At 42.0% G+C, this 21,476-nt stretch overlaps 1 protein-coding gene across 2 annotated transcripts in view; it reads right to left on the minus strand.

Moving 5' to 3' along the window:
• Nucleotides 1-21,476, minus strand: part of COL21A1 (collagen type XXI alpha 1 chain) — a 254,450-nt gene that overhangs the window by 91,658 nt on the left and 141,316 nt on the right. For both annotated transcript variants that reach the window (XM_018039271.1, XM_018039272.1), the window contains 2 exons: nucleotides 4,805-4,858; nucleotides 4,660-4,713 (listed from right to left, as the gene is read on the minus strand). In XM_018039271.1, coding sequence (XP_017894760.1) covers nucleotides 4,660-4,713; nucleotides 4,805-4,858 — 108 coding nt within the window. The remainder of the gene's footprint in view (nucleotides 1-4,659; nucleotides 4,714-4,804; nucleotides 4,859-21,476) is intronic.

The raw sequence follows: 21,476 nt of genomic DNA on the forward strand, positions 1-21,476 counted from the left end.
TTACATATATCACATCACGTGAAATGTATGCGTGCATGCCAGGTTGCTTAAGTCATGCCTGACTCTTGTGACCCTATGAATTATAGACCACCAGGCTCCTCTGTCCATGGGGATTCTCTAGGCAAGAATACTGGAATGGGTTGCCGTGCCCTCCTCCAGGGGATCTTCCAGACCCAGGGATCGAACCCACTTCTCTTATGTCTCCTGTATTGGCAGGCTGGTTCTTTACCACTAGCGCCACCTGGGAAGCCCATAGAAGATATATGTATATATACACACACATACACACCGCTGAGTCATTCTGCTCATTCTGAGTCATTCTGCTGTACAGAAGAAATCAACACAACATTATAAATCAACTTCAATAAATTTTTTTTTTTAAAGAAAAAGTTTGTGACACAGAAGAGCAGGACTAATGAATAACACAGTAAGGGAGAAGGATGAGACCTAGAGCACGTAGGAGGGCTGGGCATTACACAAGGATAGTTCATCCATGGCAACAGAAGAGAGAGCACAGTAGAGGGACACACACATGAATGAGGGTAAGGAAGTGAAGCAAGGTTTAAGGTATTCCTGAAGGTGCAGTCCAACACTAAGAAACAATAACGGATAAACTAATTTACAATTTTTTTTTGGCAGTTTACAAATCACCATGATGATCGTGGTCATCATCCCTAATTAACAGTGTTTAATTCTGGTCAAACATATGCATGGCCTTAGTTAGTCTTCACAACAAGGCTATGAAGAAATACTGATAGCCCAACTTTCTAGATTTGGGAAAACAGATTGAAAGAGATTAAGAAGCATGACTAGGAAGGTGAAGCAGTCTGAATTCAGGGTACAGCCTGAAACTTGTCACTGTATTAAGCCATCCCCCACCTTGCAACACACATGCACACACACCCATGTTTGGGCCACGGGGCTATCAGAAATCTACATGGGCAGATTACTCTCCCTAGTTAAGAAAGAAGGAAAAAGAAGAAGAAAGAAGGAAAAAGTGGCCCCTTCCTAAGCCAGTTCTATTTCTCCCTCCTATGTCACTACTGGCTTTGTTTCAATTTTATTAAAAGAAAAAAATTTATCTACAGGAACATTGCTAGAGATGAGAGGTGAAGTAGTAAAGCCACTGGAATGCTGAATTTTAAAATATTATTCTCTAATAACCCTTTCAGCTTGGTCCTTTATTACTATTCTCAACACATATATATTGGAATTCCTTGATTGTGTAATAGATATCACTGTAACATCACTTCAGCTTTTGCCTTTCAAAGCCCGGATAATGAGGCTTATTCATCTAAGAAAGGCTCGCTCATCACATGATACCCTGATAAGATGCTGAGACCAAGTGGACAAAGAGATTCTGAAAAGACAATTCAAGTGTTTGATGCTCTCATGAAAATACTAAACAAAATGTATATAATTGGTACCATAAAGATAACCTTAGTTAGAATTAAGATATATTTTTTTCTTAAACCCTGAAAAACCAAATGATGAATTTGAACAAAGTCTGGCTAGTTTAAAAAAATTATTAATGCTTCCTGTGTCTCCAGAATTGCATTTGCCATGCCAAGTTTCATAGTCAATCAGAAAACCCATAAATATACATCAGTTAATCAACCCAGCTTACTGTTTTTTAACGAAATATATTTCTCCACATGATTTAAATGTATTAGGCTTCCTTAAGGTTGGGGAAGTGCTTTGAAGTAGTCAAAGTATTTCTTAGAGGCCAAAGAATAGCTTTGGACTGAAAGTCATTAACTGAAGATCATTTGGTGGATAAGATGTCCTCTTAATTTTGTAAATTCAGGGGAAAAGAAACCATACAAAATCATATACATTCTCTTGCCTGATATGTGAGGAACAAATGTTATAGTCAGCAAGAAAGTGCATATAATTTTAATTATCTTAAGTGGAAACTCCCATGGGAGTTTTCAGTGGAAATCCACAAAATGGAAATTATTCTGGGAAAATATCCCAACAGAGAACAGTACATGTGGAACAATCCCCTGAAGGCCATGGGTGATGCCTGGAAAAAATGCCCTGATCGACCGCAAGTCAAGGCCATCCCCAGGGTATGTTTTCAACCTTCCCTTTGCCGAACATTCTGGAGAAAGAACCAAGGAAAAGCCTTTAACTCACTAAACTATTGTAGCTCTCCAGTAAAGATTTTCTCACAGCCACATAGGATGTCAGGAGGGAAGTTAGGGGCAACACATTGGGAGTTTAGGCCCATAGTTATGTCCACCAGAACTGACGCCCAAACGATGAACTTCAGAAAACAAGACTGAACAAAATCACTACTAGGCTGAAAGCAGAGAAATTTATATAAACATACATTTTATTCATTTTGTTTTCTTCATTAGAATATATGGCTTTGTGAGAGTCACTTGCTTCTATTTTAAAGATAATACAATGACTCAAAATGATAGAGCAGGTAGTTTAAGAGGTAACTAATAGAATTATTGTTCTTTTTTCCCCTAAATTTTTATTTTATTGGAGTATAGTTGATTTACAATGCTGTGTTAGTTTCTGGTGTACAGCAAACTGATGCTGCTATATATATATACATATATGTATGTGTGCGTGTATATTTTTTTTTTCATATTTTTCCATTATGGTTTATCAGCAGATACTAAATATAGCTCCCTGTGCTGTAGAGTAGGACCTTGTATTTATTCCTCTATTTATAAGAGCTTGCATTTGCTAACCCCCGCCTCCCACTCTCTCCCTCCCCCATCCTTCCTCCCCCTTGACAACCACAAGTCTGTTCCCTGTGTCTGTGAGTCTGTTTGTTTTGTAGATTGCTGTTCTTTATTTTCAAATAAGGTGTTTCACTCCAATTCTTTTATGGTGAATGAATAAAAATCCACCATTTAAACCCAAGTCAACACAAAAATATTTAAATAAATATATTCATTTATCCATTCCTAAATACATTTATTCATGCATGCATACTTTTAAATATTCACCCCATGCCTGAATCAGGCTACTTGCGAACACATTAAAGAAAGGGCAATGATCCTGTACACTAGACTAGAGTGAGGTGCCCAGCATGTGGTCTCGGAACAAATATCTGCAGCTTCCCAATGGGATCCCTCATTCTCACTCTTGTAGAGGAGTTGGGGGTCCCTCATGATAGCCCAGAGCATACAAATGTAAAACATCTCCATACCTGTGAGCCTGGCCTGCTCTCCATCACCTCCTAAGAAACACCTTCATCATTTAAAATAGGCAGAGGTTGCCAGTGGCTAAAAACATTCACAGAGGCCCAGGTCCGTTGAGAGGCAGGAAGATTTTGTACCATTTCTTCGAGAATTCCATCAACCGCTGTTGTTGCTCTGTCTTCCCTGGCTCCCCACAACATTACAGAGCTGCCCTGACCGATGCCACCTCCTCTGTATCTTTTCCGGTCACTGACTATCCTGTTTGCCCTAACACTTCCTGCCCAGGACACATGCCAGCCACCCCCATGCAACAACCCAACCACAACCTCATTCCTTGATAAACAGACCAGAACAATAAGACAACAAACATTTATTTAAGGAAAATCCTGTACCAGGAACCACACTAAGTATTTGTCATATGTTATCACACTTGTTTTGTGATATAAACCTATAAAGAAATCCCCATTGATTCAGCAAACAAAATAAGATTCAAAGACATCAAATCACATGCCAAGATCAAACAGCTTGAAAGCAGCACCCCCATCATGAGATCTGCCAGAGGGTCCATCCAGAGATAGTACTTGAGCAGCTACAATTTCCTATAACCAGTATGAACAACCGCAAATATATAAAATGGATGGAGTCCAGATCAGTGTTTCTCAGGTGTGAATACCATCCACCCTGTTTTTAAAAGGCAATCATTTTGCAAGGCTTGTAGCTAAAAAATTAAGCACAAGTTTTCATCAGGTGCAAACAGCAGAAGAGCCTTCAAAGAATGCAGAAATAAGATTGTGCTTTAGGAATTAAGCCAACAAATCATCTTGGGGATCTGAGCAAATCCAAATGGCCATCTTGGATATGGGCCAGCTTCCTGGATCCAGGACTGGATCCTTGGGGAGGCAATAAAATATTGAACAAATTTAAAGAACATGGTTCTTCCAATTTAAACAAAAAATGAATAAATAAATTAAATACCCCCAAGCACCTAAAATTTAAAAAAAAAAAAAACCTCAACAAAAAATATATAAATAAACAGGGCAAATCTCAGAGCTATAGAAAAGGAAAGTCAGACAAATGTCTGCACCCACAGAATCCCTACAGGAGAAAGAAGTCCATCCAGTTAGACTAAAATGGGTTTCTATTGTGGAGATGGATAAATGGCTATAGGTAACTAACATGGGAACATACTCCATTCATATGATTCTCTTCTCTCTAAGAAGGCAGCTCCCTATGGAGCTTAGCTGAGAGAGAGAACACGGCACCAGGGCAATGCCAATACCTGTGCCATCTGCCAGTGGCCATCTAGGGACAACCACTTTGTTCTGGTGATAAAAGCCTCCTGTGTGCTTGATCAGCCAGTGGTCCCTGACATTTCTGAGCGAAAATCTTGGACTTCACCGAGATGAACACCATTGAATGGGGGTCATCACAGGTAACAGCCTTTGTCTTTGAGCGACTAAAACAACCAGATACACCTTTGTTTGTGTGTATTTACCTTTTCTCCATCTCTCCCAGGTTCTCCTTTGTAACCCGGCAGTCCTTGTGCTCCCTAAATTAACCACAAAATAAAACTCTGTTAGTTATGTTCTTTGGTTCACTAGAAACAGTACCTCTAAAATATGAAGACACAGACCACGTACTTGTATTCCCGGGGATCCTGGAACACCTGGTGACCCTGCTATTCCCTGATATCCCTGAAGAGAAGGAAACAAGAAATAACTATTTCATCATATTCACAAAGGGCAACCCTCCATTTCAATTTTCTTTTTGGTTTTCCCACGCAGCATGCGAAATCTTAGTTCCTCGACCAGGGATCAAACCTGTGTTCCTTACAGCAGAAGCACAGAGTCTTAACCCCTGGACTGTCAGGAAATTCCCAGCCTTCCATTTCAGAATTCACTCTTTCTCACATTTCTCACACCTACAACTTCACTTAATGACTGTTTAAGAAGTTTAAGAAACCACAACTACAAAGGGGCAAATGCTTAATAAGGAATGCACATCGTCCAGTCTTTAGGAAAATGGTATTAAATATCTTTAGCTCAATAAAATTATTGAGAAATGCTTCACTGCAAAAGAAGGCTTTGAGAGGGAAATACAGAGAGAGAGAGATGGATAAATGGCTATAGGTAACTAACATGGGAACAAGAGTCAATGTTCAGAGTTCCTAGAGAAATGTTCTGCACATTAGAAATACATTCAATGTATTCAAAAGAAAAGCACCTAGGAGTGGAGGATTAAACAAGTGTGACACTTTTTAAAACTACCTGATTATCAGTTCAGTTCAGTCGCTCAGTCGTGTCCAACTATTTGCAATCCCATGAATCACAACATGCCAGGCCTCCCTGTCCATCACCAACTCCCGGAGTCCACCCAAACCCGTGTCCATTGAGTCGGTGATGCTATCCAACCATCTCATTCTCTGTCATCCCCTTCTCCTCCTGCCCCCAATCTTTCCCAGCATTAGGGTCTTTCCAAATGAGTCAGTTCTTCGCATCAGGTGGCCAAAGCATTGGAGTTTCAGCTTCAACATCACTCCAACCAATGAACACCCAGGACTCATCTCCTTTAGGATGGACTGGTAGGATCTCCTTGCAGTCCAAGGGACTCTCAAGAGTCTTCTCCATCACCACAGTTCAAAAGCATCAGTTCTTTGGTGCTCAGCTTTCTTTATAGTACAACTCTCGCATCCATACATGACCACTGGAAAAACCAGATTATGGTCATCTGCAATAAATTATACCTGGATGAATGCTATTCTTCAGGATAAGTCTATAACAGACTTTGGGTTGCCTGTTTAGAAAGTTCACCCCACAAACATGGCTATGATGTGTCCCTCCACCTCCCAAGGCTGAGCTGTCTGCTAAGGTGACTTTCAAATCCATTGTGTCCTACACATCCTTCCAGAATTTGGAAACTCGGTAAAACACTTTTTCAGACAGATGCAGACTATTCAATCTTCACTCCCTGCATGGCCACTGAACTCCAAAACAAACTTCAGACCCTCAACACTTGCCCAAGTTTCCCAGGATCAGTGTCAGGTTGACTTGGACCACCTGGCACCTGCAAACATTTCCCTCTCTTATTCATATCCTGTCTTTCTTAGCTCTTACTGTTCAAGTCCAGTTTTCTATTGCCAACAATTATTGACACAGATTTCATTAATGTCTCCAGTAACACCCTAATTCTTAAACCCAAAAGCTTCATTCCCATGTGGCTATTCATGAGTGTCTGCATGGATCTTTGTATCCACCCACTCACGTGTCCGTACATTTTCAGCTGCAATTTTAGAGACATCAGAAGTCCCTGCTTTTCCATTCCAATTTTCAAATATTCCTTTTACTATCCTTTGCTAACTCTGATAACAATAATAGCAACAATAACGATGCCTCTGAAAGATCAGTCTCTGATTATTATTTTTCTCTTTTTATATACTTTCTCATTTTGTAAAATGCTCTCAGCTACTCCCAGAATGGGGGTGACTATGATTTCTATCACCAACCATCAGTCTTTCCCCATTTGCTTGTTCACAGAATGTATCATTATGTTTTCTCCAGTATTCCTTAAACTCACATATTTCTCTTGAGTCCACTGGCCCCATCCTTAAACATTTTACTTCACCGCATGAACAAGTCTCAAAACAAACCTCTTCAAACTCCATACAAAGCAACCTGCAATTTCTAAACCCACCATTCGCTGTTTAGGATGGCACTGTCTCTGTGTCACTGGATTTTGCCCCTTGAGATGAAAGACAAAGAATCATTTATTTCTATATATCATTGAACAGAGCATCTGCTGCATACTTTGTCAACCAGACGTTGGAAAAATTCACCTCCAAGTCATCCACACAGAATGCAAGTGTAAAAAATCTTTCCCCAAGGAACCATGTTTGCTTGTGTGGCTTCTGGAATTGAAACTGTAGTAATACCATGTGGTCCATGCTCTCAAGATCAGGGAGGAGAAAGAAAAGCCAAGGACACAGCTTATTCAGCCTGGAATCTCTGCCACTCTAGTCATCACTGAATTTCCTTCTCTCTACCTTTGGAATCAGATGGGCCTGGAATTGCTTTTCAGCTGCCACTGCTAGCACGTGCCTACACAGACCCAAGTCCCTTAAAAATGCCACCACTCAGGGTGCTCCCTACATCCTTCAAAACCCTGTGTGCACCATATGGAGACAGTGACATGACTTACAGCATGCTACTATTATTGGGAAAAAAAATAATAGTACCAATGATTTATACAGTATAATCATGTTCTAGACTATATACTTCATATATGTTAATCCACTTAATCCTCGCAGCCACCTTTTAAGGTCGGTTCTACATTATCCCCATTTGCAAATGAGGAAACTGAGAAATTGTCAAAAGTTACATAGCTAGGAACTAGACCAAGCAGGTAGAAATGGGCCTCTCATCAGAAAATGTTCCGTGACACATCCGGTCCTAGGACTCTAGAACAATTATTCAGATTCAAGAACTCCATGTGCCAGACTAATTAGATCATATTTTTATTGCTTTATTTTTAATAGCTAACATTTATTGCATGCCTAGTATGCACTGGTATTATTATTATTATAATCATTGGCTACACAGCATGAAGGATCCTAGTTCCTCATCCAGGGACTGAGCACATGTCCCCTGCAGTGGAAGCACAGAGTCTTAACCACTGGATCATCAGGGAAGTCTCCAGATTTGTTTTAAATTCCTTAGACTTCTGAGGACCCAGAGGAAAGAAATGTTAATAAAATTCCTCAAAAGAAAGTCACCATGGAAATTGACTATGTATCAAAATGATTGGTCATCAGCAATGGTTCTCATTTAATGAATTTTTGCTTTCACATTTTTTTTTTCAAAAGTCAAGCCAAATGTCATATGTGCTTTATTACTTTTTTCAGAAAGTTAATCTTTAGTAGATCAAAAGCTGCCATGGCATCTCTCCCCTCTGAGGAAGAGTAAGTGAGTGTGTTACATTTTAATGGATTAAGGCAATGTGGAGATACCCCAGACAGTGTTCCCAGCTCACCTCTGACTCATAATGTGACCTCAGGCACACTCATCACATCCTCAAGTCCTGGGAGGCAACACAGTGAAGTGGAAAGACAATGAATTTCAAAACTGGAAAAGACCTGGGGCTGAATTTTTGCTCCTCCCTTGACTTTTTGCGGGACTTCAGCTAATCCATTTTACAGAGCTAAGCCTCAGCTGCTGACCATAAACCGGAATAATAATAAATGAACGGAGGACTCACAGGTGAAAATGTCTGGCAGGTGTTAGAACCTCAGCAAAGGTAAGCTTCTTTCTTTTCTTCAGGCTCAGTGACTGTGTACAAAGCCATAGATCTCCTCTGCAGAACCTTATTCTTTAGCCTTAATGGCCACCATCAGAGCCTGGGGCATCAGGTCACGCCTCAAGCTCTCCTCAGCACATGTACAGATCCGACGCTGAACATGTAACCAAGTCCTGTGTTTCCAGGGGCCTGTTTGCTTTGTCTTTAGAAAAACTGCAGCAAAGGAATAATCTGTGTTTCCCACTATATAAGAACCAGCTTACTGCTGTTTTCTTCACATACAAGATGCATTCTTGAAAACTTAATTGTATCAAGAAGCTCAAGGATTATTTTAGCGCTAGAGGAAACACGATTAGCAACAAAATAAAGAAAAACCAAAACCACATCCGACCTGGGGGATCCCAAGGCAAATCACCAGGAGAAGTTGGATGAAATTCAGTAAAACAAATTTTGGACTAAAAATCAGGAAAATAAAGGTTAACAGGGAGGAATATTACAACATAGAACACTTTCCAAGAGGAGCAAGAAATAAAACATTGCTTGACTCATAGCAGGGTACATTAAAACCAAAAAAAAAAAAAAAAAAAAGCCCTGAAACAGGATAAATGATAAGCTTTTCATATAGGTTACTGAGTTTTTCTTTTTATGAATATAGGTGTTTTTGTGTTTTCTTGTAGAACCGCAACTTTCACATTATCATCAACCAATTAATACTACTCAACATTAATTTTGCCCTTTTGCAATTTTAGCACATCCAAATACCCACCCTTCCCCCAACTGCAAGATTTCTGAGAGTATAAAAGTCTTTTCCACGTTCACACAAAGTCTCTTTGTAAATGAGTCATTTTTTAGGAAAAAATATTCTTGCTGCCAAATTTCAGGGTTGAAGAATAGAGAACCAATTTACTTTCTTCCATGATTCAGAGTTCTGATGCTCCAGGAAAGATGTATAGCTTTGAAAAGGAAATTAAGAAAATAAAATCACTGTGCAAGGGTCACAGTTTCTTTTGAGCCCAGTTCTAATCACAGCATAAAATATTCTGCCAATCTAAATGTATAATTTTGTTTCAGTAATGAGGATAGTCATTGATTTCCCTTAAATACTCTAAACTTAAAAATGAGAATGAAATCTAGAGAAATCTCTTTGGATGTCACTCCCATTTTTAAATGTAAAAAAGAACGTGATTTAAAATTTACACTATTACATAACTTTCTTCCATGTTTCCCAAATTTCCAATAGAGTCTCTTAGATACCCAGCCAGGGTAACTAGGCAACCAAAATCAAGTATATACTTTTAATGTGTGCTGTGGATTCTTCTGGGCAACTCATTTCTACACACAACTAAATTTTCTACACAGCTACACTCTAACAATATTCATAAAATTGTCTTTCCAGATATATCTACTATAGAAATTAGTTTGTCACTAAAGCCAAGCAGTTCATAGGCTTTAACTGATTGCTAAAATGACTTGATAAATAAATCACATGAATATCTATAAAATTACACACACACTGAGCTCTAAGAAAGAACCATGATGCTATGGGGGTTGAAAGGTAGGCAGTCCAGGGAAGCTTCCTGAAGAGACAGGCTCAAAGGAATAGTCAAGGAAGCACAGTGCATCAGAAGGAGGCTTTAAGCCTGCCAGGCAGTGGACAGGATGAGTCGCATCCATGAGAAGAAAGAAGAGAGAGTACAAGGAAGCAGGCTCTGAAACAGGACCGGCATGGGTGGACGGAAGCCAAGTGCACAGCATTGAGGGTCTTCGATCCCTATCCAAGCCGCTCAGCCAGGGGGTCACACAATCAGACTGGAGCTCTGGAAAGCTTACTTGGAGGACAAATGAGAGGGGGCAGGAAATGGATGAAGACAAAGTGGAAGCTTCCTGCAGGGGAAAGGATGAGAGGTAGAACCCAAACCTACTCAGGGGTGTTTCTTCTAACCTGAAGGTGGGGAACAGGGGGTGAGGGGTTTGGAATTTGTGGAATGAAGCCTAGGTTTCTGGCTCATGCAGAGAGATGGCTAATTCTGCCACTGACTGATGGCCTCTGGGGGAAATACAGTTTAATTGGTGATCAACTATTAAGTAGCACAATCATTAGAAAAATATTTTTATGGACTAAAAAAAAAGTAAATTGAATGACAGTCACAGGAAGAAAGCCTAGAGCTTGAAAAGGCTATTTCATTTACGAAGACTTGTTTTTTTTTATAAGCCACCTACTTCCAGAAGTATTTTTAGTAGGTTGGTGGCTAACATTGAAGGGCATAGAATCAATGGAACTATTTAATACAGGGCAGAAAGGGAGAAATGATTGCACAGAGGCAAGAGAGAACAATTTAGAGGAATGGAAACCTAGAATAGTGATTAGAGTGGTGATTAGACAGGTGTATACATTTGTCAAGACTTGAAATGAGTGTATTTGTATTTTATAGTAAACAATCTATATCTCTATAAAATTGACTTATAAAGAAAAAAGAAGTTATATGCTTTTGAGGAATAAAAAACAGAATTTCTAATTCAAATGAAAGCAAGTTACATTTACTATACAGATCTTCTTTGACTTACAATGGGATTACATCCAGAAAAACCCATCTTAAATTGAAAATACCATAAACTGGAAATGCACTGAATACACCTAACCTACTTAACATCACGGGTAGCCAGGAAGACTTAACCATGCTCAGAAGACTTCTATTAGCCTACAGTTGGGCAAAACCATTGCACTGCATATCACTAGTCCAGGAAAAGATCAAAATTCAAAGTGCAATTTCTACTGAATGCAAAGCACTTTTGTACCATCTTTTTAAAAAGTTGAAAATTCATTAAAACATCCAAAGGTGGGGAGTGGGCAGCAACATCCGCAAGTGAAACTTAATCTAAATCTAGTTCTCCCTGCCTTAGATAAAGGAATGAATGATAATCATAAAACAACACCATCCACTTTCCCATTATAATTTGCCTTGAGCTAACCACTGCCTTCCTTTGACAAATAATCTCTGCCGATACAGCTCTGTTCTGTTTTCAGATTCACCGATTCAATTAAACTTAGGTAAATTACTTCATTCCCTGAATGAGGTTACACTTAAAGTTATACTAAGCTTATTTCAAAAGGAGAATGCACAACTTTTAAAGGTAACTGGTACCATTTTAGTACTTATTTTAATCCCAAAGTAATTATTATAATCTCTATCAATTATGCTTTATGACCAATAGTTCCTCACTCCATTTCTTGCTCTGCTGCTAACTTTTTTTCATAGTACTTGCCACCATCTAATATTGCTTATTTATTATTTCATAATTGTGAATTTATTATCTGTCTCTCCCCACTGGTATGTGAGGTGCAAAACAGCAAGGTATTTTTTCTGTTTTGTTCATTGCTATATTCCCTTACCCTAGAAGAACACTCAATGAAATACCTAGTATTTGAGTGGAAGAATGAAAAAACAAATAAACAAACAAACATATAAACATTGTGTCCAACTAGTCACCACTACCTAGGGCTCTAAAAATAATAGTGGAAACAGCTCTGATTATAATCAGACAGATTATAATCAAAAGAAGATACAATGTAGGCATGAATTGGCCTTTACAATCACAAGTGCTCAAATAAAAATCACAAGTGCTCAATGTGTCACCAAACAATTCCCTAATTTAATTAAATATACAAATAGCTTTCACATCTATAATGATTATGTACAATTATTATTGTACATACTACCTATAATATACAAAATATATTGTTATCTATTTAAGAGATGTATGAGATAAACATGGAAAGATTCATATGTGAAATTTACATAAGGGGTGTGTTGAAAAAAAAATGAATGAGCTAATCCACTAAGCATTGTCTAGGAAAGCTTTATAGAAGAGGTGAGTTTTATGTACCATTTTATTAGAAAAAGGAAGATAAACGGCCCAGGCACTGGATACTTCATTTGAGGCAAACAGTCCATACTTGAGCTTATCAGTGAGACTCCTGAGGATGCGTGTGTGTGTGTGTGTTCAGTGGCAGCGGAAGACAGTGCGACCGTGAGCATGTTTGGCGAGGAACACAGGCTGAGGGGAAGGGAGAGCTCAGGTAGAAACTGTTCCGTCTAGAACATCCCCAACCCTTCATAACAAGTCCACTTCCTGTCATTCTCTTTCCCAAACTACATCACAGCATTCCTTTGACTTGTACACTAACATCTCCCATTTTCCAGAGCCCCCATCTCCACAGCAGCCAGCCTCCAGTTCCCGACAGCTCTCAAATGACTGAGTACACAATTGGTACCATATTCAGTTCAGAGTCTGAAAAGAAAAAAGCATAAAAAGCTTGCCTCCTGGGTCCTATTACTAATTATCGCCCCCGCCCCTGCCAAGCTTACTCTGTAAGCCTAGTGTTCCTATTTATTGCACTTTTTTATTTCCTAGTGTTCTTTCCTCCTATTTTCTACCGCCACTCTGGAGGACTGTGGAACTGAGAAGAGCATCTTCGCTGGGATTATACCTGAAGCTCAGTAACCCCCTCACCCCTCCCAAGGTTGTCTTCTGAGTTGACTCTCTTCTGAGTGAATTCCAGTTCCTTCGTACCTCTAACCAAAAGCACTCCAAAAGCAGGACTGCAGTCTTTCTTAATATTCACATCATATAGTACCAACAATGCCAAAAGTCATATTAGCCTTTTAAGTCACACATTACATATGTTAATTCCTCTTTTGACAAGGTTAAATTTAAATGCCATGTCCCAGACAAATATTCTGTTTGAATTCAGTCTGTTAGAATAGCCATCCTCCAAATTCGCCAAAGCTATTTGGAGCTTCATGTCAACCCAAACGCTAAAATAAATTCCCAAAATGAAATCAAGAATCAAAAATTCTTGAAAATCATATTAAGTCAGTGAACATAGAGTACCAAATGCTAAAAAAAAAAAAAAACCCTGGAAGAAACAGGAAAATACTTAATAGTGGGGAAATTTTACTCTTTTGTAAACCAAATAAAGAGAACTAGTGACATCTATAGCAAAGAATTCATTATCTTAATGTACAAGAATTGCATTAGTTGCAATCCAAAATACAAGAAAGGACAGTTCATAAAAAGAGAACTCCCTCTGAATGCCAGACTTTTACGTTCAGTCATCCACTTACAATTTCTGCTTGAACACCTAATGTAAACATCTGATCTGTCCAAAAGCAAAGTCCTGATTCCCCTTCCCCAGTCTTCTCTGCCCCATCCTTCCACATCTCACTAGATTCACCCTTGACTGCTCTTTCACAACTCATGTCTGATGCATCAGTAAATCCTGGGGGCTCTAACTTCCAAATATCCCCAGAAGATAAGCAGTTCCCTTCCCCTCACTCCTACCAACCCAGTGCCAGCCACCTTCGTCTCATTCCTAAATTATTTCCTGTCTCATCTCCCTGCTTTTGCCCTTATCACCCTTAAGTCCAATTTCCATTTTCAACTCGGAAGTCAGAGTCATTTCCTTTACATATAAGTGATATCACATCAATACTTTATTCCAGACCCTCCCAAGGCTCTTGAGTTCATTCTGACTGACACCAAAGTCAAGTGGTCACAAGGGCCTGCAGGCTCTAAGAGACCCCTCCTTCCTCCCACCAATCTTCCACCTTCATCTGGAGGACCTGCCCTACCCCGCTATGTGTGGCTGGAAAAGGTCCTGTAGTTTGGAATTCCCCACCTGTGCTCACTGCTGCTTCTATAAGGTCTAATCCCTGGAGAAAGCCACCCTTCTTCTGTGGACCACTCGGGGACAGGCTGAGAGTGGCGGGGCTGGGGGACACACTGCATCCCACGGCTGACTCTGGACCGAGCACACTTGTCCAGCAGAAGTAGTGCACGGTCACCTTCCTGGGTCAGTTCTGGAAAGAGTTAGTCGCTCACTCTTCTGACTCTTTGCGATCCCACGGACTGCAGCCCATCAGGCTCCTCTGTCCATAGAACTCTCCAGGCAAGAATACTGGATTGGGCTGCCATTTCCTTCTCCAGGGGATCTTCCCAACCCAGGGCAGATTCATTACCATCTGAGACACCAGGGAAGCCCTCAGTTCTGAAGGCCCATATGGAGAATCTTGCCCAGAAACCTGAAGTTTGGTCCAGCTCAACTTTCTCTCTTAGCAAATGTGATGACTTTGATGAAATCTTAGAAAATCAGCATTGGAGAGAAACTGGGCCTCACTGGGCACCACTTTCTTATTTTCCAGACAGAAAAGCTGAGACCCAGGGAAGCAAAACAACTTTCAAAAGCAGAGAGCAAAACGGCCCCAGATCTTCCCAACAACTAACCAGGGCTTTAGGTTCAGGGAAATACCTTCTGTCATTAATGATGACAGAAGAAAAAAAAAAAAAAAAGACAGAAACAAACACCATAAAAACAAAAACTTCTACAAGATCATAAAGTAGCCCCATTATGTTTCCCCAAAATGGCCTTCTTTTAAAAAACTCCAATGTTCATAGCATTGCAGAGCCTTTAATAGTTGTCCTACTCTTAAGTACCTAAGAGGATACATAAATACTTCCTGGGCCTCTCTTTTGATAGTGTTGAAAGAGTAAAATAGTAATACGTTCAGACACTGTGCTGAGAGGAGTCATTTAACTGATAGAGAAATGAGAAAGCAGTGGACAGATTTGAAGGCAGCTCTTTAATTCGGGTTGAAGGCATTTTCCTGATGAAAATTAGTGTTTCTCCAGAGTGGAATAATTTCCTATTTAAAGCTTCAGTTGACTTGGCCTCGTTATAATGTGAAAAAGATTCAAATTGCTGATTGAGGGGGGTTGCACAGAACCAAATCCAAACAAAGCAGAATTCCCTTCGATTTGTTCCATCCAAGTTTCCTTGGCCAGATGGCTTCAGCCACCAGCCAGAGCCCCACCCACCGCACCCCACTCCACCGCTGGCCCTGGACACGCACTAATGACCCTCAGCTGCTCTGGCCCCAGGCTCACTTTCTCCTACTGCCTGGCCACCCAACCTCCTATCTCCTGTAGACGAGAAAAGACAGGGGTAGGGAAGATATTTAAGAGAAAATGGTATCCCTTTGGGTAAACAGCATTGGGGGTAGTGTATCAGTTCCCATGGCTGCTGTAACAAATTCCCCCAAACAGAGTGCCTTAACACACACACACTCCTGGTTCCAGAGGTCAGAAATCCATAATGGGTCTTCAATTCAGTTCAGTTCAGTCGCTCAGTCGTGCCCTGACTCTTTGCGACCCCATGAATCCCAGCACGCCAGGCCTCCCTGTCCATCACCAACTCCCGGAGTTCACTCAGACTTGCATCCATCGAGTCGGTGATGCCATCCAGCCATCTCATCCTCTGTCGTCCCCTTCTCCTCCTGCCCCCAATCCCTCCCAGCATCAGAGTCTTTTCCAATGAGTCAACTCTTCGCGTGAGGTGGCCAAAGTACTGGAGCTTCAGCTTTAGCATCATTCCTTCCAAAGAAATCCCAGGGCTGATCTCCTTCAGAATGGACTGGTTGGATCTCCTTGCAGTCCAAGGTAGGGAGCTAAATTCTTGTTGTCACTGGGGCTGCATTCCTTCTGGAGGCACCAGGGGAGAATCTGCCCCTTTGCTTGCCCAGCTGCTAAAAGCTGCCCGTATCTCTTGGCTCAGGGCAGCTTCCCTCTGATCCCTGCTTCCATCACCCGCAGCATCTCCTCCTCTGACTGACGCTCCTCCCTCTCTCTCATAAGAACCACGGTGGTGACACTGGGCCACTCAGATTAGTCAAGAAAATGTCTTCATCTCAAAGTCTGTTCTGCCATGTAAGTTGCCACATTCACAGGGCTTGGGGTTTAGGATGTGGACATTATTCTGTCTGTTGCAGTAAGTTTGTTCTTTCTCTTACAGCAGATATTACCTGATAGTGTCTAACATTTACTGTCAGACACTACAAAGGTGCAGCTACACACACACACACACACACACACACACACCACAAATATCCATGTACTGAATGAGATGAGACAATAAGCCTAGTATAGTTTAAATGAGAGTCACATGTATAACATCCAGTTATTGTACCAGGCTGTGTGCATGTTCAGTCGTGTCTGACTTTTTGTGACCCCATGGACTGTAGCCTACCAGGCTCCTCTGTCCATGGAATTTCCCAGGCAAGAATACTGGAGTGGGTTGCCATTTCTTTGTCCAGGGGATCTTCCTGAACCAGGGATTGAACCTGCCTCTCTTGAGTCTCCTGCATTGGCAGGTGGTTCTTACTATTGCCAACTAGGAAGTCTAATTGTAGCTAATTTCCAGTGGTAAAAGAGCAAACTAGAACTGACAACCTGTGGAATGCACTCACCTCTCAATACTTCCCAGGACTTTGTAACCACTAAAAAGGCAAAAGCCCGAATAAAATGGCCATCTTGTCTGGGGAGCTCTGCATCACTGGGAAGGGTCAGCAGGTGAAATGTCTCTGCTTTGGAGCCGGGACCGCACTGCACCTGCCAGCAACAGGAAGAGCATGTCCCATGGGAGGGGTCTCCAGGCAGACAGCTTGTCTTCATAAAGCCCACCTCCCCCTGTGTGATCAGAGTGGAACTCCCCCCTCCAAGTGGGGGCGAGGGAGTGTGCTGAGGTCACGCAACACACGCAGTTATTCTCAGGAAGGGGTGGGTTATGAGAGAAATGACAGGTACCTAACAGGAGTGGATAAAGGAAAAGGGGGAGATGTTAGGATTGAAATCTACTCATTTCGTTCAACTCAAATAGAAGCACTCTGATGATAAACATTTCATCCTCACACCCAGCTATTGCTGTACTGAGTGGCTTGGCTCTCTGCCCCCATGTAAATATTTAACTGCCTAGACTCTCATCCAGGCTACACTCTCCCTCTTGTGAGTGGAACCAGTGCCCTTACCTACCCAAGTCTTTTCTTCCCGCAAATATCCCTTATCTCCCAAATCACATTTCCCCCCTTATGCCTCATTTTCAAAACCCCTTCATCCCATATCCTCCAGGTCTCTCTTCCCTGTTACACCCCTCAGAAGCATCTGTATCCCTGTTACCATTTGACCTCCTCATTTACCTCTCTCAAATCCAGTTTTCTATTCAGCTTTTCCCTGAAACCTCATTTATCAAGGTCCTCAATGACACTTACCCAGCAAATCCAGGGACCTCCCTGGCACTCCAGTGGTTAAGAATCCACCTTTCAAAGCGGGGGATTAAGGCTCAATCCCTGGTCAGGGAATAAGATCCCACATGCTACAAGGCAATTAAGCCCACGTGCCACACCTAGAGAGTTCGTATGCCACAACAACTGAGGCCTTGCACCACAGCGAGAGAAGTTCTTGCACCACAGCAAGAGAAGCAAGCAAGCCGCATCTGAGGGCCTGCATGCTGCAGTGAAGAGCCAACGCAGCCACAATTTAAAAAAAAACAAAAAACAAAAATTTAAAAAGCAAATTCAGCAGTCTAAGCACGAACTTCATTTTTATCACCCTCAAGGCAGGAATGACACAAAGGATTGCCCCCTTCTTCAAACTCAGTCTTCACTTGACTTCTGGGAGGACACCGTCTCCATGTGGTCCTCCTGACTTCATCGTCTCCCGGTGGTCCTCCTGCTTCCCTGACCATTTTTTCCCAGTTTCCTTGGCTGGATCCTCCTCCTCTTTTCCTCTGGAACAGAGCCCTAAGCTCAGCCTCCTGCCCCCTTCTCTTCTCCAATGATCTGAACTTACTCCCTGCATCATCTCTAGCGCTAGTGGGTTCCGATACACCCACATGCTACAGAGCCTGAGTGCTTTTATTCTCCAACTTCTGACTCAAGAGTCCTGAGATTCTGTCAGCTAGCCAGAAACGGGCCGCCAAACTCACCGCGCTGTTCAAACTAAACGCCTGTGAAGCTTCCGGGGCTCTTTCGGGCCTCACGTCTAACTTGACAATGAGTCTGCTCAGTTTCACGTTAAAAATACTCCCGACTCTGAGCACCTCCTTCTGCACTGCTGTTGCTGTTCAGTCTCTCAGTCGTGGCTGCCTCTTTGCCACCCCGTGCAGTGCAGCACGCCAGGCCTCCCTGTCCTCACCATTCCAAATCTCCCGGAGTTTGCCCGAGGTCATGTTCATTGCATCGGTGATGCCATCCAGTCATCTCATCCTCCGATGCCCTCCCTCGGCGGTACATGGCCCTTAATCCAGGCCGCCCTCCCAATCCTGAAAGAACCTCCTCCACGGTTGCCCATTCCCACTCACGTGACTGAAAACTGAACGCTGCGGGGGAACTAAGCCCATGCGCCGCAGCGAGCGAGTTCATGCGCCGCAGCCGGCGAGGCCGTGCGCCGGGACCCCTGGGCCCACGCACCACAGCCAGGGACATTCCTGCAGCCACAAGGAAGCATGGGCATCGCAGGCAAGAACCCACACGCTGCAGTGAAGACGCAGCACAGCAAAACGAAAATTATGAAAAGCAAATGCGACACCCTAGGCACGGAATGTGAATGTGCCTGGAAAACGCCACCTGCCGTATCAGGAAACAAAGGCTGCTGCAGCCACTGCTTTCCAGCTGCCTGGACAGTGAGCCCTGAGGGACCCAGGTGGAAACACCATGCCCACCATCAAGCCGGCAGCCACTGCAGCCCCCCGGGGCACACCCTGAGGAGCCGCGGGGTGAGGAGGCACAGGACACTGGCTCCAGATGCCTGAGGTGCAGATCAAGAGAACGATCAGGGAGCCCAGCCTCGGGCTCTTCCCAAACACAGAAACCCACTGAATTCCTGAGCTGAGATATCGGGTAATCTTTTGATGTCTGGACGACCTGACCTTTTTTTCAATAAGCCCTCTATATTCTGGCCTCTCCTTTTCCTCTTCAGAGCAGTCCCTCACGCTGTCTGAGAAGACGCCTCCCAGTCTTCAAGTCCTCAGAAAGTCCCCTGAATAAAGCTTTTTAGGTTATGACTTTTTTTTCAGTTGACACTCATGTGATCTCTCCACAGAACGTTCATGTTTATCTTTCTGATCGTGAGTCAAACCGCATCACTCTCTTTCTGCAGCCCCCACCAATCTCCGTCACACCGGGAGTGAGTCCTAGGAGGGCGGGTAGTCAGTTCGCAGGACCGACCCCAGTCCAACAGCTCCTCAGCTCCAAGCTGACCACGGCCTCGTCACCTCTGCAGGCGGCTTCCCTTGACGTCACTCTCTCAGGGGCTCCCCTGTGTGTTAACCCCTTTCCCAGGCAACACAACGTGAAAGGCAGTACATTGCTGCTTCCAAAGCTGGCTGTATCTTTTGCATGAAATTTGCTAGCAAACCTCCGTCAGGGATTAAACAAGCTCTTCAATCCTGATGGTTAGAGTGTTGGTGGTTTAACATGAGGCTTGTGCTTCTTTCATGCCTTGAAAATTATTGACTCACAGTATAAACCTTCCCAGGCTTCATGATAAGTTAATATCTCATGATAAAGTCTCCCAGGAGATATTCTTTTGGCAAAATTATTTAACATTCAAGACCTAATGTATCATGTTTGTTTACTGTGATAAACATCCTGACAGATGATTTACTTTTAAGCATTTGCCTCAGTTGCTTTAAAGTGGTTAAGCTTTATGTCTCCTTAATTCATAAATATCCCTAAAATTCTCTATGAACTTTACAGGGTATTTTTAAAGTCAGATTATAGGGATACTATAGTGCATATATTCTTGGGAAAATAACATTAATTTAACTTAAAAACAAAATAGGATTTCTGAGCCCATCTAGTCATTGCTATTAGGAACTCACTGGGCAGTCAGTTTCTACTACAAAGCCACAGTCATCAAGACAGTATGGTACTGGCACAAAGACAGAAATATAGATCAATGGAACAAAATAGAAAGCCCAGAGATAAATCCACACACCTATGGACACCTTATCTTCAACAAAGGAGGCAAGAATATACAATGGATTAAAGACAATCTCTTTACCAAGTGGTGCTGGGAAAACTGGTCAACCACTTGTAAAAGAATGAAACTAGAACACTTTCTAACACCATACACAAAAATAAACTCAAAATGGATTAAAGATCTAAACGTAAGACCAGAAACTATAAAACTCCTAGAGGAAAACATAGGCAAAACACTCTGCAACATAAACCACAGCAGGATCCTCTATGACCCACCTCCCAGAATACTGGAAATAAAAGCAAAAATAAACAATGGGACCTAATTAAAATTAAAAGCTTCTGCACAACAAAGGAAAGTATAAGCAAGGTGAAAAGACAGCTTTCAGAATGGGTGAAGATAATAGCAAACGCAACAACGGACAAAGAATTAATCTCAAAAATACACAAGCAACTCCTGTAGCACAATTCCAGAAAAATAAACGACTCAGTCAAAAAATGGGCCAAAGAACTATATAGCCACTTCTCCAAAGAAGAAATACAGATGGCTAACAAACACATGAAAAGATGCTCAACATCACTCATTATCAGAGAAATGCACATCAAAACCACAATGAGGTTCCATTTCACGCCAGTCAGAATGGCTGCTATCCAAAAGTCTACAAACAATAAATGCTGGAGAGGGTGTGGAGAAAAGGGAATCCTCTTACACTGTTGGCGGGAATGCAAACGAGTACAGCCACTAAGGAGAACAGTGTGGAGATTCCTTAAAAAACTGGAAATAGAACTGCCATATGACCCAGCAATCCCACTGCTGGGCATATACACTGAGGAAACCAGAATTCAGAGGGGCATGTACCCCAATGTTCATGGCAGCACTATTTATAATAGCCAGGACATGGAAGCAACCTAGATGTCCATCAGCAGATGAATGGATAAGAAAGCTGTAATACACAATGGAGTATTACTCAGCCATTTAAAAGAATACATTTGAATCAATTCTAATGAGGTAAATGAAGCTGGAACCTATTATACAGAGTGAAGTAAGCCAGAAAGAAAAACACCAATACAATATACTAATGCATATATATGGAATTTAGAAAGATGGTAATGATAGCCCTGTATGTGAGACAGCAAAAGAGACACAGATGTATAGAGCAGTCTTTTGGACTCTGTGGGAGAGGGCGAGGGTGGGATGATTTGGGAGAATGGC

Source organism: Capra hircus, chromosome 23, assembly GCF_001704415.2.
Source record: "Capra hircus breed San Clemente chromosome 23, ASM170441v1, whole genome shotgun sequence".
In the NCBI taxonomy this organism is placed as follows: Eukaryota; Metazoa; Chordata; class Mammalia; order Artiodactyla; family Bovidae; genus Capra; species Capra hircus.